Genomic DNA, 16,881 nt, shown 5'->3' with positions numbered 1-16,881 from the left:
GAAGAGTGGTGCGAGGAAGGAGCTTTTCCCTTTTCCCCACATGACAAGCCATCACCAAAAATCCTCCCGTCCCAGCCCACAGCGGTGCGTGGTATCCTCAACTAGCGCCGCGTCTGTTCTGCCTGGGGCAGGGCTGAGGCTTGGGGCTGTCCACGTCAAACCCATTTCACGTGCTCTGAGGCTGCGTCGTTCCTCTGAGCAGCTCCCAGGTGAGACCTGCACAGGGAAGAAGAGCTTGCAACAAGCCCCAGGGCTTTGGCTCCCAGGCATTTGGGAACTCTTCCAGAAAGCTGTGGTCTGAGCTCCTGCTGCCAGGGGGAGAGCTGACGGAACTGAAACTCTTCTCGTGTGGCAGCTCTTCCAAATCCTTCCCTCCCTTGAGGCATCCCGGTAAAGTCCATCGTGATGTTGCGATGCCTTGAAAGGTTCTTTAACAAATGTTGTCTTGTACCAACCGGAGGGGTCACAGGGTGCGTGCTTGCAGAAGGCGCTTTCTGAAAACGTTATGAGAATACTGGAGAGCTCAGCCTGCCTTTGTGGTGCTACAGGGGCAGCATGCCTGGATTTCTCTTCCAGAGGGACTGGTGTGCTGTCGGACGTGGCCCAGGACATGGAGATGGGTGAAATCCTTCCTATGGATTACGGGGATAGCTCCAGACAACACGGCAGCGTGCTGTTGTCATCCTGAAGCGCTCCTTGTTCTGCGGGGAGCTGGGCTTGGTCAGTGACCATGGCGCGCTGCCTCGTTGGGCCGCTGCTTTGGGGCTGAGACGTGAGGAGGTCAGAGGTTTGCCTTACACAAAAACCCACCTCTGCGAATGTAGTCCTGAGCCAGCCAAGCAGGACAGTAAAAAGGAAGGCCTTAAAAACAAGGGAAGAGAGTAACCCGCAGCCCTTCGATACTCACGTGGTTGAGATCCTCCCTGTAGCCTCAAAACGTGATTGTTTCAAGTTTAAGGCAGAGCATTTCATGTGCTTTGATTGCTCTGTTCTTAAATCGGGCCAGAAGAGTCTTTCTGAACTGAACTTTTGTTCTCAGGAAGCACTTAAAAATAAACCCGAGGAGCCTGCCTGATATTGCAGGGCGCTACCCTGGGAGCCGTGCTGCTGGAAGCACTTCTGAGCAGCCCTTCTGGGGCTTGGCACGGCTTTCCTTCAGCTCTTTGCTGGCCTGGCGCACGCTCTCTGATAGCATTAAAAGCCTTAAAATGAGAAGAGGCAGGAGGTCATCTCTGGAAGGTGGTGAAGCGATGGCTCGGCTCTAGGAACGCTGCCCACGGGTGACGTTTGGGCAGCGGGTGGGGAGCTGCTCGCTGCCACAGCTCCCGAGCTCCATGCCTTGTTGTGCCCTTTGCAACGCCGCATCGACGTGGAGCCCACCTGCCTCGGGCGTGCTTCGCTCAGGCACAAACCCGGGGCTTTCACAGCGAGCTTCCTTCTGCGTGTGCTGCTAACCCCAAGGCACCTGGAGAAGCAAGCGCTGGGGAGAGGGATCGTGCCGAAGGTCCCCTCCACTTCATGGCCACGCTCAGCAGCGAAGGTGGATGCTCTTCTTTGTCCTTTAACGTGGAATTTGTTGTTCTTCACGTGTCAAACCAAGGCCGCGCTAGGCAAATCTTAATCGAGTCTCTCCAAGGCGCAGGAGCTGTTCCTCCAGCCCGGTCCCTTGCAGGAGGCTGTCGTTTTCTAGGAGCAGGCTGCAGCGCTGCGGGGAGCGAGGCAGCCCTTGGTGCTGATAGGAGGCGCGGACTTGGCCTGCTGACACGAGCACGCTAGCTGGAAGGAGCGGCTGACTTTTGTAGAAAACCAAACAGGAGGCTTCTCTTAGAAGCTTTCAGTGCTGGGATTGCGTGGCACGTTGCTGGGATTTTGGCCACGGGAGTGTTTATCTTGAAGCCTTAATGGTTTTGGCTGCATGACAAAGCGATAGCCTCCTTCTTGCCCTGGAAGAGGTGTGGGGTCGGTCGAGCCTTCAGAAGAGCAGGAGGCTGGGAAGGCTTTCCATCGTGCCGCCGCCGAAACCAAGAGTTCCCTTTGTGGCCTCCCGGTTTCCCTCTTACTGAACAGCCCGACATACCACAAATTATTTCCTGTGATCAAGGGCTGGTTTTTTTTTAAGGTGTTTAATTCTGACAAAACCTATTCGTGACCCTAAGCCGAAACTTTCTGGGCTGTGCAGTGAATTGCAAGAAACTTAAAGAGAGCCCCCAGTTGGCTTGGGGACTAAATCGCTGTGGGATTGCCCTTCCCCCGTGAGGGGAAACAGCTCTAGCTTGGATTTCTTTATTAGCATGATCTTTTAATTAACTTTTTATGGAGGAGCTGGCCTCTCCGGTCACTTTTCAGGATATTTCAGCGTAGTTGCTGCAAGAGGAGGTCAGAGAGACTGGGGGGGGTAAAACAGCGCGTGTCCAGCGTGGCTTGCAGGATCCAGACGTAGCTCTTGCACCCTAAGATTTACGGCACTCGATTCGCCTCGTTTATTCCCACATTGGTTGCTTACGGCCCCGTTCTGTGTTTCTAATGCTGCCTTTTGAAGGAGGGGTTGTCTCGGGAATGTGTCCGGCCGTTCAGGACGAGGAGCGGGCGCCGTGTGGGATCGGAAGCCTGGGTTGGGCTCTTCGAACGCAGTGATAACGGTAACGGGCTGGGCTAACTGCGTACGTTCAGGCTTTTCCTTTCCGACCTGGGCGCCTTGTCTCGTGGCAGGCAGGGAATGTTCACAAGGTTCTGATTTACCTTCCCCGGGGGTTTCGTGCTTCTCCAAAAGCCCTGTTTGTAAGGCCGGCGTTTCCTGGTGCCGTGGCCGGCCCTGGCTGCGTAGCCCTCATCCCGGTTTGATGCCGTCCCGGGGACACACAAAAACTCCAGCGGAGCACTGGAAGGAGAGCGTTCCCTGGAGAGCCGCGTCGTGCTCTGGGGAAGGACAGAATCGCCCCGGGAAGGCAGCTTCAGGAGCCCAGCTCAGAAAACGGGGGAGAGATGCTTGTGTTAACACCTGGGGGTAGAACCAAGGCACGGCTTACGGCTGTCAGCACCGCATCCAATTAACGCGAGTCAGGGCACATTTGGGGTCTAGGCAACTGATCTGACTCATGGAAACTGATTAAATTTAGGAGCAAAAAGCTTCTGATGGCCGCTGGCCCCTCCTGCTCCGAGCTCTGAGCCGAGGCCCCCAGGGCTGGCGGCCAGGGCTGGGGAGAGGAATTGGTTCGGCTCCATCTGGATCGACGGGACCAGGAGGTGGTGAAGTCCTGGGGCAGGACGAGATGTCCCTCCTGGGGGCTGCCTGCAGGGCGTGAGCGCTCCGCACCTGTGGCACGCGGCCGCGCAAATGAATTCAGATGAGATGACTGGGGAGGCTAATGGGAAGCGTGCTTTAATGAACCCCGGCTAATTACTCTATTAAGCTCTTGATCAATACACAGGAGAGACCTCAAACTACTTGGATTTATTTTTGTAAAATCTGCTCTCTCTGTATATTTTAAATTTTCTGTGTGTAATCACAACAACTGGAGACACGTGGTCTGCAGAGCCCTGGCTCACCCGGGCTGCATGGATTTGGAGGCCATCGGTGCTTGAAGCTGAAGCCTTAAACACCCCCAAAAGCATGAATCGTGAAACCTTCAGGGGAAATGCAGATGAAGGAAGGGGCTTGAAAGAGCTGATAATTGGAGGGTTAAGTGGGCTCGTGTTGAAGCTGGGACACGCCGAGGCTCTTCCCACCGAGCTAATTAGGCAGGCGCTGTCACGGGCTCGCTGTTCGCTCCTCCCCACGTGTGCGTGGACGCGGGGTCGGGGAGGATAACCCAGCAGCACCTCTTCAGGTGTTATTGCACGAATCCCTCGCGGTGCTCGGCTCTGCTCCTGCTGCGTGTGCTCAGCCCCTTGCGGCCCCAGGGCTCGGCCGGTGGCGGTGCTGCTGGCAGCAGGTGATGGGGGCACGCCGAGGCTTTACGCAGCGCTGGAAGGTTTCCCCCTTCCCGTGCTTCGAATGGTGGCACAGGGCTTTGGGAAGCGTGTTTCTTATTTACAGAAGCGGTGGCTCTAAGAGGAGCGCTCTGTAAACAGGCACCGGGCTGTGCTGGCTTAGGAACGGCCACGAGCACCCAGGAATTGCTGAAGATCCCAAACCCTCGCTGGGTCCCGCTGGATTCAGCAGCTGGTCACTGACCGAAGAGATCCCGAGCCCCCGAGCTTTTCAGAAGGGAGCCTGGCAGGCGGTTAGAGGTACGAGCAGCCTTGAAGCTCTCTTGTTAGAGCCCAAACACGGGCGTGAACTTGGAAGAAGCCCGCAGAGATGTCACCTGAAGCCAGTACGGTGAGAGAGCGGAGCACTCCTCGACTTCCGCAGGGATTTAGGGAGGACGGGGGGGCAGAATCCCCTTTGTCCCCCCCGGCAGATGACCTAACCACCCTGCTGCAAACCACGAGCTCCTCAGCTTCCATGTAGCGGCGTTGCTTTTGTGCCTGACTCATCTGCTTCGTTTCATGGTTTAAAGGAAAAAAAAGTCCCCGTTATGTCAGCAAGAGGCTGCCCGAGCGTGGCTGGAGGCGAAGCAGCCCGCCAGCAGGTCGAGGCGCTGCGTGGTAGCAACAGGTGAAACGCTCCCGCTGCTGGTGGGTGTGCGAGGACAAGACCCAACCTGAGCAGGGCCCAGCGGGAGCCTGCTTTTGTTCTCTGCAAATGGAAATTGAAGAAATAATCCTCCTGCAGTTATCGCTCCTGCGCTCGCACGAGGCGGGCCTGGCCCCCGTGGCCACCCTGGGAAATGACCACAGCAGCCAAGGGAGCGACGAAGGGAGCGACTCTGTCATCTTCCTGGTGATCCGCGTCAAAAACGTGGGCATCGAGTTTGGACGGGGCTTCGCAACCGCTGGGGCTTTCTGCTCGGTGCCCCGGCGAGCGTGGGGAAGAGGCCGTGGCCCTTTGGCCTTCGTAGGAGCAAAAGCAATGAGTTTTTTTTGCAGTAATAGCACAGGATTTTCACCACTTGTTGCTTAATGTGGTGTAATTCCCCGGCCGCTAACATCATTGAATTCTGAGCTTTCCCTCGGCCTCTGGGGTGCCTGAAGCCGAAGCAGGCTGTCCCGCCACGGGCCGGCTCCCGGTTTAAACCTATCGCTGCAGGCGTCGCTGAGGAGGTGGTGGCACGGCTGGCGGTCCCCAGCCCCGGGGTATCGGTGGCGGTGCTCAGAACCCCGCTTAATTAGGGGCTACATTCAGATCTGCGGGCACGGTGCCGCGCCAGGCTGGGTGCAAGTGGTTCAAAGCCAAGGCTGGGTGAAATCGAGGGACTTCGCAGCCGGCTGAGCAACGTCCTGCTCTTGGTCGTGCCACAGCTTCGCCTGCTGCGGGGCTGTTTTGGGCCAAACCCTAGGAGATTTGGTTCGTTCGATTGTAATACATTTGCATGCAGTTTGTCCTCGGCTCCTGCAGGTTTGCGGGCTGGTGGCTGAATGGGGATGGCCCCAAACCTTCAGCTTCTGCACCCTGAATCTGGTTCAGCCGCAGCTCCGGGACCTTGTGGTGGCTCCCAGGGTGCCTGTGCAGGGCTGGAGGCCCCTGGGGATGGGTGAAGGGGGCGAGGGCGCTCGCTGCGTGGAGGATGTGGTGTAGCCATGGAGAGCCGCGTGGAGCCCGGCGTCTGGGACGCGTCGAGCCTGTTGCCTCAGGCTCTGCAATAACAACAGAAATTAAAAATGCAATAAACGAGGCCCGGCCTCGTAATACCGTTGCTCTCTGTTTTTTTTGACCGGCGTGGTTATTTTGTAATAACTCCAAGCCATCAGTCTTGGAGGCTCTGGATAAAATAAAATCTCAAAAGCTGCGCTGCCTGCGAGGCTCGCGGGTGAGGGCGAGCAGCACTCACTGAGGCTTCTTGGGCTTGGCAGCGTCAGCCCCTACACCTCAGCTGGAGGGTGTCTGATTTACTCGCAGCTCCCCACCTATTTCGGTGTGTGGAGCAGCTCGAAGGGAGGGGACGTTGCAAGCTGTGCTTCCAGGTGCCTGAATTGCCCCCGGTGCCTTTTTTTCCTTAATCTTGGTGCTGCCGGCGAGCGGGACGGGGCTAGGTTAGGCTCCCTGCCTGTTATTTCCCCCACCTGGTGGGGCTCCGGTGGGCTTTCCTTGGCAGGTCTCGGAGCTGCTGTGTCCCCACGTGGCTGCTCCCGGCTGCAGGGCCAGCCCCGGGGCTCCTCGCTGCCCACGGATGCTGATGGAGGCCCCCTGGGATGAGGAGTGCTTCCCTGTCCTCCCCAGCCCCAACGGGAAGGCTGTCTGCTGTCATTTCCTGCTGACCTGTTCCTAATTAGCATGCAAACGAACTGCTCGGTGCTGGAGGTGCCGGAGATGGGGCGTGCAGCAGGATGGGAAGCCCCCGGCATCTGTTGCAGCTCCAGCCCGCCTGCCTTGCCCCTGCTGCAGCGGCGTAACCCCCCGCTACCCTCACAGCTCCTTCCTGCACTTCAGAAGGACCAATTTTAGGGTGGCCTTGGGATGCCCGGCACCTCTCGGGGGTCTTTGGGGGCCTTGTGGGCTCCTCGAAGCCATCTGTTGGAGGTGCCCAGCAGGGCTGCGCTCCTCAGGGGCATTGCAGCGGTTCGGGAAGAGACTCGGGTCTCCAGAGCAGCCTTAGGGGTGCCAGCGAGTTGGGACATAGCAGTTTCCAGTGCTTGTCATCGCTTAAAAATGAGGTTTTCATTAAATGTTGACGCACGTATATTTAGAAAGAGGCTTTGTTCAACAGGCAGAGAGTTAATTCGGTGCAGGTACGGGGCTGTGCCTTTGTCCTTGAGCCACCTCCTTATCCAACATCACTCGACATCTTCTCTTTGCTCTTCGTCATCCCTGTGCCCCTGTCCCCCACCCCAGGGATGGCAGCGGCTGGTCGAGTAACGTCACAAGCTGCTTAAGGGTCAATAAAACCCCGCCTGATGTTGGGGTCGCAGCTTGGTCCTGGTGCCGGCAGCTCAGAGAGATCTTTGCAAGCTGAGCAAACTTGGCATGCGGAAAGAATGAGGCAGGTAAATGCTCAAAAGCCTTTTTGTTTTTCCCCAGACAGCTGAAGTTGGTTAGTTTTGGGGACTTCGCTGTTAGTTGGAGCCAGTTTGGTTGTGGGCAGCGCCCCTTCCTCGCGCCTTCGTTGTAGGAGTAGCTTTGTGAAAACCTGCGTCTCGAGGAGCCTGAGGATAAAAGAAGACATCTGAAAAGCCAGCATGAGTGGCTCTGAAACGCAGCGGGATTGTTGCAGGCTGTGCTGTGCTTTTTGAGCAGGTGGAGATCTTCCTTAGGAGAACTGAGGCACCTTGCTGCTGGCTGCGTGCCGCTGCGCAGAGCCCGAGGGCCGCGCGCCTTCCCTGCCTCCCCTGCAGGACAGCACAAAGCCTCGTGCTGCTAATCCTGTCCCGCTGAAACTTTAAAGGGAAGACGGGGGAGAAGGATCCAGCCTTCAGCGCAGATAATGGATGGATTAACTTCCTTTTCCTTATCTCCAAGGGCAGTGAGAGCGGGCTGCTGGCTGAGCCCCACCTGCGTTCCCAAGACCTCGCCGGTTCCGCCGAGGCTTCCCGCGGCACCTCCCGGAGCTGCCTGGCCGGGTGTTTCACGGGGTGTCCCGGTGCAAAAAGTCAGCAGGCTTAGTGCCCCCCGGGGCTCAGGTCCGTGTGATGGTCTGCTCGGGTTTTAAAGCGGCGCGGAGGAAATGCTCCCCCCAGACGTGCCGTGCCGGGGATTTGCTGCCTCCGCTGCTGGAGGGGGATCTTGCAGGGGGAACTTGCTGGGCTGAGAAGAGCGTTGGTGCCTGTCCCCCGAGGCTGGACCGACGGCCTTGCGCCTTCCTGCAGAGCAAACCCCAGCGAGTGGGTTTTGCAGAAGTGCTTTGGATTTGGGTAGCTGCCGAGCTCCCGGCCGCCTGCTGCCGGGGGCTGCTCTCGGCGCCATCCTCAGCTCGTCCTTCAGCAGTGGGGATCAGCCCAGGACGGCTCGCTGGAAGGCGTGAGAGAGGGATATATGCTTAAATAAGGCACTTTCTTCCCCACGGATCAGCTCGGGTTCCTGGAGGCTGTGGTCTTTGAGCAGTTGGTTGCTTGAGGACGCGGACCTGTCGCCGGGAGAGCAGCGCTCATGCTCTGAGAAGCGCCTTCGTGAGTTCCACTGGGCAGAAGCCTCATTTGTCTACAATTATGACTTGCAAATGTGTGAACCTGTGGGAAACTACAGCGCTAGCGCTTGTGGTGACACGCTGGGGAGCTTAGTCAGAGCAAAATAACCCTCCTCGGAGCAGGTCGGGTTTGGCGCAGGGGCTCCTGCGGTTGCTGCGCGCATCCGGCAACGCCGTGCTGGCCTGCAGAGCGCTGGGACTGCGAGCTGTGGGCTCCGACATGCAGCTGCCAGCGGCGCTGGTGGGGGACAAATTACCACTTTGGTGTACCTTTTGGTTTTGAGAACCACGGTGCACAGGAAGATGTGCTGGTGAAGGCTTCAGGGTAAGGCCTGAAACTTCCTGCGATTCATCTGTAGTTCGCTGCCTTTTTTCATCCGGTTTGCCGGCGGAATTGGCTGCTGCTCTGCCACAGCAGAATTATATTTGTGTGTATTTCTCTATATTTATGTGTGTATTTCTCTATATTTATGTGCACGTGCCCGTGTATTTACGTGGGAGCAGTGGCAGCTCAGGTTGTCCCGTGTCACCTTCCCCGCCGGCGGCTGTCGGGAGCAGCTTCACATCTGAAAGGCAGCAAATGAGCGGCTCCCCCAGCCCCAGCGGATCTTGAGAAGCAGGAAGGGTGATTTTTATGGGTTTGGGGTTTATGCTTTGCTCGCACGGTCGACGGGTGCAGCTCGTCATTCACCGGCTGTTCGTTGTTGTAAAACTGCAGCTTGGGCTTCGATAAGCGTCGCCTGAATTGCTTTGCTTAAATGCACCCAAAAGGACCCCGAAAGCCTCGTCATCCCGGGGGATCTTGTCATCGTGGCCTCTCAACGTCGCGGCTAGTTTGGTAATTTGGTAGATCATCAGTTATAAAAACACCCTCAGGTGCCTCGGGTTGCCCCAGGGAAGCGGGTAGAAGCTGCGTTGCAGCTCCAGATGTAAACCTGGATTTATTCAACCCAATTCTGGGGGTTCAGGAAGCCTGAAAACGCTGGGTTTTGGAACGCTTGGTCCGTGTGCGATAAAGTGAAAGATGCCTGAATGTGGCAGTTCTCAGCTTGCTCTGAGGCTTTTCTGTCGCGGCCTCTCGTTTCCGAGGGCACCCGGGGTGGAGCTAACGTGGTGCTGTGCCCCCGGGCTGCCGGAGCCAAGAGCCACCAGCTGCTCGTGCTGCTACCGAGCCTGGCCCTCGCCGCGGGCTGTGCGACGGCAAAATGCAGCTGGTGGCGGTGCACCAGCAGAGGAAGGACCTGGCTGTCACCACGCAGGGCAGCACCTGAGCTCAGATGTAATCGATAAAAATCCCCGTAAAGGGATCCCTGTAAAAGGCTTTCCTTTTACTGGGGGGGGAACCCCGATGGTTGCATCTCAGTGCCAAGTAATCGCGGGAGAAATCGCGCTCTTGGGTTTCTTCCCCATCTGCTTCTGTTTTTCAGATGCCTCAAACTCTGCTCGTGTCACACTTGGGCTCGTACCCAACCAGTGCCAGCGGAGCTCTGGATGCTCGTTTCCAGCGTGCGTTTTGCTGAGGCTCAGTTCCCACCGCGTGTGCCTCGTGGCAGAGGCAGGACCCGCTGCTCTCGTGCCAGGCACGACGGCTCCTGCCTCGCGGAGCCTCACCTGGGAACAGCCAGCTTCTTCCTGCAGGTGTTCAATGCCACTAACGCCTCCGTTCTGGGTCTTATCCTGCCTTAAGCTGTCAGGGGACAATCGTATCTTCAGCCTCTTCTCCACTCTGCGTTATGCGACGGGTGTAAAAATGCCCGCATGAATTGCTCGATGATCTGGGGGGTGTTTGTGTGGAGGCCGGCACCCAGCAGCCAATTTCTCCCTGAGCAACACCTCCTGGTCTGGTCAAGAGGATCACGGGACAGCAAAAAATTATAATAATAATAATAAATATATACATATATATGTATTTTTTGGCAGTGGTGTTGGCCCGTGTGTAAAGCATTCCGATCCTACCTTGGTGTTGCAAAAGCTCCACCAGCGCTTTTGTTCCCTTATCCTCCGGATAGAAATCTGCTTGCAAGGGACTTAAATGCTTGCATGGGGTAAAAAAAAAAAAGGTGCCTAGGTGAGGGCAGTGCCCTTGGGTTCCCCCTGCACGCCCCCAGGAGCTCCCTGCTGCCTTTCTAACCGCGTCGTGTGCCTGTAGCGCCTGGACGAGAAGAGATCAGTCAAAATGGCAAAAAGAAAACACGAGGGGAGATGGTTTAAGGGATCTCCGTTCTACTTCAGTATGAAGGGATTTCTTAAAGTCCTCCCCTAAGTGTTATTTGCTGAGGAAAATACCTTTATTCCGCCTGTTGGGCGGGATGAAATGGGCTCGCTGCAGCTGTCGGAGCTTTGCCACCAGCCTGCTGCAAGTACCCGTGAAAACTGGGGGCTGGCCGCTGGGGATTCCCACGGGGACAGAGATTCACAGCCTCCTGTTCATCCTGCAGTCACACCCGGCCTTCAGGTGGTAGGAGAACGTCGCTCCGATGCGCAGCTTCACGGGGATTGATTAGTGGTGAACAGCGATCGGTGACTGCCGTGTACACACCTCCGCTGAGCGGAGAGCGGTGCCTTGTGCCCAGTGACCTCTGCCACCTGCTCCGGGCTTAAACGCTGAAGTTCTCCTGGGTGAAACCGAAAAATCCAGGATTTGGCTGGGTGGGGACGGGGTCACTGCTTTCCCCCCGTCCCTCCCTCCCCCTTATTTCACTCCGCACTTATTAGCAGAGGAGCTGGAGGTGTGCTCAGGCTTTTAATTGCGGCTTGTCTTTATTCATAGCTTTTTAAGTAGGAGTCATGGAAGCGGTAATTGGAAGGATTTGTGTGCAGGTGTCTGGCTCCCCGCGTACCGGCGAGGCGTCTTTCTACTAGCGCTGCTTTCCAGAAAGCTCCTGAGCTCGCTGAACATCCAGCACCGAGTACGTCTTATTTTTTTTTAAGCTTGCTCATCTGTGTAAAACGAGGCAGCTGTAATTTCTCCGCTTGGCCTAAGGGAAGCTGATCTGGCTGCTTACCGTGGTATCATTTTAAATCCTCCGAATTACCATCGCAGCCAGCGTTTTCAAGCACAGCACTTGGCTGAGCGGCTCTATCTCTATATCGCTATTGAGCCCAACAGTTCGAGCTGAAAAACCCTTGTGCGTTTGGGCAGGAGCTCTCGGAAACACGCAGCGCGCTGAAGGCGGGGGAGGCAGCTCCATGCCCCTGCCTCCCTTCTCCTGGGGACCGGTCAGCTTGAACCCCTACTGGAGCTGCAATAAGGCAGCCCCCAGTCCTTTATCGGAGGGATAAACCGAAGGAAGGAGCTTGGGATCTGCGGCGAGGCTTTTGTTTGCGCCTTCGGAAGGCGAGCAGAATTTTGATTTGCTGGTTCACTGCTAGTCCCATGGAAACGTTGCCTTCGCGGTGTCTCGGACGATTTATTCAGGTTGGATTTTGTTGAACAAAATCCAAACGATTTTATCCGGGGTTAAAGTAAGCATTGGAGTTTGCTTCTCCTCCGGTAACGTCAGGAAAACATCATGATTCATCCGGGGTAAAGTTCTGCCGCCTCCGCACCCAGCGCCGCGATGGGCCGGTGCCGCTGAAGAAACATCACCCAAGCAAAAAAAGCAAAAAGAATAAACCAAACGCATGTAAATGGGTTTGCTTTACACCCAGACCCTCCAAACGACTCGCCGCTCGCATCCACCTCTCCCGCGCGCTCTGCTCGCGGTGCCTAAACAGCACCGAGCACGATGAATCAGGCCCGGGCTGGTGACTCACGGCCCTGCCGCTGCAGATGTCTCGAGCAGCCGTTTCTGGAGAGCTCCTTCCATGCGAAACGCGGCTCCCCGGGGAGAAACCAGACAGCGGCCGCTTGCACTCGCGGTGCTCGGTGCTGAAGGAGAGCCCGAGCGGTAAAACTCCCCGGCGGCTGCGGGGCTGGGGTCTAGTCCGCCTCTGCCGAGCCTGATGCCAGCAGAATTCATTTGGTAAATGCTCTCGGTGTTTATCGAGTCCTGAGTTTCTTGCTTTGCAGCAAGACGCCGCGCTCTGCCTCGTGGCAGGCAGGCCTGAAGCGGTCCTGCCCTCTCCATCCTCAGTGGAGGCGCTGACGCCGCAGGTTTGCTGAAAACTGCCGTCGGCCCCTTGCGCGCCAAGTCCAGGTGTGCCAAAGTCCAGCAAAGGCAAGGTAGGAGGGGGGAAAAAAATAAAGCGTTGGCCGTGCCACGTTGCATCACCTCCAAGAATTAAAATCCCAGCCTCAGCGTGGCACCCGGCGGCTGCTCAGCACATCCACAGGGTCCTGAGTCAGCGTGTGCCCGGCTCGCGTGGGTGCCGGCACCGCCGTGACATTGGGCTGGCCGGGAGCAGGGAGCACCCCCAGCAAGCTGTGAATCGGCTGGCCTCGGCTTGGCTTTCTGCTCCCCTCGTTGTTCTCTCTGTGGCTCTCAGGAGAGGAGAAGCAGACGCCAGGGAAATCAATTTACCACCACGATTTGCGTTGCTCCCAGGCAGGTTGATTTAAATAAGCCAGAAGCCCAGATTTGAATAATTTCGGTCTTGCTTGAACGCCGTAGTAATCTTTCTAGAGTTTTCTAGTCTGGCTATATTATTTTGCGGCTAATTTTAGCCTTCACTGCCAAGCTTGGTGTTTTTCTTGACTAAATTGATAAGCTCTGTCATTATTTAAATGCTCGCATCTTAATGTTTCTGTCTTTAAATAACGTTTAAAAATGGTAAGGCACCATCTCCTGAACTACTTCTCCATTCATCCAGCTGCTTTAGGACGGAAGTGGCGATTTAATGAAGAAGCAGAAGATGAGTATTGTTAAAGCAGAACCCAAATAAATACGGGATCAGAGCAGTGGCCGCACGTGGGAACACCTCTTTGACTCGGTAGAAGCCTAGCTGTCCCGGGCACGACCTTAAGATTTGCATAAATGATTTTTTTTTTCTTTCTTAGGTTAGGAAAAAAAAAAGATTTTCAGTTCCTCCTCGGTGGCCTCGGGGTACAGCAGCGACGGAGAGCGTGTTCTGCCCGTGGGGGTCCCCAGGAGCCGAAGGCTGGCGGTGGTTCCGCGCTGCCTATCGCCGCCCGCAGCACCTGCACCCCCGGGGCTCCCCAGAAGCCCCCCTCCCGCTGCCCCAGCAGCGCGCTCGCGCCAGCAGCCCGTGGTCTGTAGGCTTGGTGTGTCTCGCCCAGCCCTGTTCCTGGCTCCGTCCCGTAGGCGCTTGCTTTGGCTCCCCGATCTGGAGGAGAGGCCTCGGCTCTCCTTGCTGCGTGCGCTCTGAAGTCCTTGGGTTTCTTGGTGGGCTGTGCTGGCGGTAGGCAGCTCTTTGTGGCCGAGGCCTCTCGTGGCGTGGCCCGGCCGCTGCAGGGCTCGGTGCTGCTTTCTGAAATCTCCCTCTGAGGCAGCGGGCAGCGCAGGGAGCAGGATTTCTTTTTGGCACGCGTCTCCCTGGCAGCCCTCCTCGTTAGCGAGGGCCTCCACGTGGAAGCAGGGCACCGTGCGCCTCGGGGACTCCCCGAAAATACCCCACAGGCTTCTGCGGGTGGAGGCGAGTCTCTCCGAAGGGACGTGGTGGGGAGTTGCCCCTCACCGCCGCCCCAGGCCCGTTTTTGCTTCCTGCCACCTTCCAGAGGAGTTTATCGAGGCCTCGCTCTGCGGCTTTGGCCTCCGCGGTGGAACAGGACGCGCTGCTTTTCAGCCAGCAGAAGGCTTTCTGCCGAGAAGTTTCTTTGGGAGAGCTCGGGAATGAGTAACGGAGGAAGTCAGCTTTTTTTTCTGGCAGGGGCTGATCTCTTAAGGCGTTTTAAAGTCCAAACTTCTGGCCCTCTGAGGTGGTGCCAAGGCAAGAACTGGTGTGCAGCACGGCTCTTCTCAGCTCCGTACAATACGGCGTGCCAAACCTGGAAATATTTGACACGACAAACGCTCTGGGACATCCTCCAAGCGGTTTTACACTGCTGTCACCGCGGCCTTGGGGAGCCTCAGGTCTCCGTTGGGTTTTCCTGGTAGGTGCGTGGCACCTAGAGCTTCTCGGGTGAGTTTGTGGGTATGAAAATGAACTGCTGAAAATAGCTCCCGGGGGGCGGCCTTAGCTCGTCCCTCCCTCCTTCCACGCTGTGACAAGAGAGGGGCTGGAGCCCTGGGCATCCCTGAGGGATCTCCACCAGGACAGCAGAGAGCTTCTCGAAGCCTTCCGGGCGGAATGCCTGGCTGGAGTTAAAATGAGCCGCGTCTGCTTCCCACCTGTTGGGGTGCTGTTTTATTTGGGGTCCGGGCTGGAAGGCACGAGATGCTCCCTGCTCCGAGCAGGGCTCGTACCCCTGGGGACAGAAACGGCAGCAGAGGTGGAAACGGTGGTGGCACCTGGAGCTCAGCTCAGCCAGCGTGTGAAACCTGGGGTGAAATCAGCCAGCTCTGTGGGAGCCGGGAGCCCGGTACCGGCCGTGCAGGTGCGCACGGTGCCGTGCTTCCTCCAGAAAGCTCCTTTAAAACTGGGAATGGTCAAGGTCAGAGGCTTTGGCTGACATGGGTTTGGTTTTGGCACCGACATCTCTCGGCGTTGCAGGGTCTTGGGAGCGTAGCTTAACAAGTTTAACTCTTACTGCTCACTAAACGTGTGATTAAGTTACGAAGCCTCCTCATCTGTTTGGAGCTCTGGTTATCGCCGGTTTCACTTTATCACACGACTCCTGCAGGATTGCAGGATGTGTGAAAATGGCTTACTGTAGCCATCTGCTCGTTGGCATGCGCTCCAGGAAGTTTCAGCAGGTTGGAAGCAGGGGTGGCTGTGCGACCGTTTGTTTTTTCTTTTTTTTTTTCCTTTTTTTTTAACAAAAGCCGTGTTGATTCTTGCCCAGACTGCTGGATCTGCTCACGTTTCCCCAGGCTGTTCTGCAGAATCGCTCCTGGCCCTCGCCTCGGGAGGGGAAGGTCTGCAGGAGGGTGGCTCCCCCGGATCTCTCCTCGCTCCCGGCCTTGCACGGGGCTCGTGCTCTGTTCTGCCCCGATACCCGAGCGCTGAATTACCTTCCCGTGAGCTGCCCGTCCCCGCGGGGCGGCGTTGGCACAAAGGGACTGCTGGCACCCAGGGAAGGACGCAGCCCGCAAGCCCTTTCCCTTGAGCAGCTCCGTAGCCTCCGTGTTAGAAACCCCTGGGTCATCTGCCGCATCTCGGCAGGTAGCGGTGACAAACGTTTGTTTGTGTAAGGTCAGAAGGGGGAAATTCAACACCGGCTGGACACCGTGAGCTGATTTCTACTGGTCACACGTGCTGCCCGGACTGCTGCCTGCCTTCTCCTTCGTGGGAAGGCAGCTGCCTTAGTTGGCATCCTTTCCTAATTGATCCATTCAATCTTCTTGCAATCTAATCCTGAATTCAGGCGGAGAACACCTGCTGGGTTGCTCGGTCCACAAGCAGGCTGCCTCTTTTTGTTGGTTTGCTCGCGCTGGTTCCCGGTGGCTCCAGCTCCGGCCGGTCCCAGGCGAGTTGTCCTCGGTGCCCGCAGGCTGCCTGAGAGATGTCTGCTCCCTCCTTTCCAACGAGTGCTCGCTGCTCCGGCCCCGAAAGAGCAGAGGAAGTGGCTGCTGTCATCCCCTGCCCTGCAAAGGGATTAAAACCTGGGCAGGAAGGCACTCACGTGGCTGCCCTCAGGCTCTCCTGTCTGCAGGAAGGGAAGGAAGGTCAGGTTGGTGATTAAAACGATCCGTGCGGAGTTTCCCCAAGGCTTTGTTTCATGCTTGGTGGCCAGGTTCTTACCTTGCTCCTTACAGTCTGGTGCCATGAACTGTGCTGGGGACGTGCTCAGGTAAGTCTGTGGTACGGCCCCTTGAGCGAGCAGAGGCCGGGAGGATGGGGAAGGCGGTGCTGGTCTCATTGCCTTGTGCTGCCTGGGCCTCGCAGCAGCCTTTGGAGTTCGGGGAGTTCACGGGGCTGTGGCTTGGGATTGCGTGCGAGGAAGCGCTTCTTCTGTCCTACACCAAACTGCTAAAAAGCAAGAGCTTCCAGCAGCCCGCAGGGGCACGTCCCTGCTGCGAAGCCAGCTTTTAATCCTTCAGCCAGGTGCAAGCGGAGTCCTTCTCCCTCCTTGCTCTGCATGACGTCCTCCTCCCTGTCGGCTTCCTTTCCCCAGACGCCCCTGGGGGCGACGTGGTGCAGCTCCTGGTGCTGCCTGATCCTTCCCTTCCCTTTATCCCCGTGCTTTCTGCTTCCAGGCAGCCGTGCTGTTCCGCAGCCCTCCCTCGGGAGGCTTCCTGGGCGAATGTAGTCCCTGGAGGGCGGCAGTGCTGGGCTGGGCGTTCCTCTTCCCCATCCTCGGACCCAGCCCTGAGGTTTGCAAGGCGCAGAAGATAAAGATGCTTTTTCTTGTGCTTCTCTTAAGCCAGGAGAAGGAGGTCATTCCTTCACCGAGCCTGTCCCCGCTGCACCTAAACGGCAGGAGGCGAGGACCGAGGGCTGCCGGCTCCGTCGGGCACTGCTGCGAGCTGGAGCTCCGAGCTGTGAACGTGGGCAGGGCTTGCTCGGGGTCCCGTTGAGCTTCCATTACTCTTCCCAGCGGCAAGGAAAGAAATCAGGCTTGTTTTTTCAGAGCTGAGGTTTGCCGCAGAGCACGGGGAAGGCGGCTGTTTTAATGTCTGCTGTGTTAAAGTCTTGCATTTCAGGAAAAGCTTGCCTCAGCTTCCCAAGCTAGTGCAAACCGGTCTGTTATCTTCCTGGGCTCATCTTTCCAGGAAAA

General features: G+C 57.1%; 1 protein-coding gene across 1 annotated transcript in view; it reads left to right on the top strand.

Moving 5' to 3' along the window:
- Positions 1 to 4,687: 4,687 nt before the first annotated feature.
- The window catches only part of GLG1 (golgi glycoprotein 1), a 56,580-nt gene continuing 44,386 nt past the window's right edge, over positions 4,688 to 16,881 (top strand). Inside the window, exon 1 of the mRNA XM_035337048.1 lies at positions 4,688 to 4,843. Coding sequence (XP_035192939.1) covers positions 4,688 to 4,843 — 156 coding nt within the window. The remainder of the gene's footprint in view (positions 4,844 to 16,881) is intronic.

The sequence above is a fragment of the Oxyura jamaicensis genome, chromosome 11, assembly GCF_011077185.1.
Source record: "Oxyura jamaicensis isolate SHBP4307 breed ruddy duck chromosome 11, BPBGC_Ojam_1.0, whole genome shotgun sequence".
NCBI lineage: Eukaryota > Metazoa > Chordata > Aves > Anseriformes > Anatidae > Oxyura > Oxyura jamaicensis.
The sequence above is the reverse complement of the archived record's forward strand: the minus strand, read 5'-3'. Positions and strand labels throughout refer to the sequence as shown.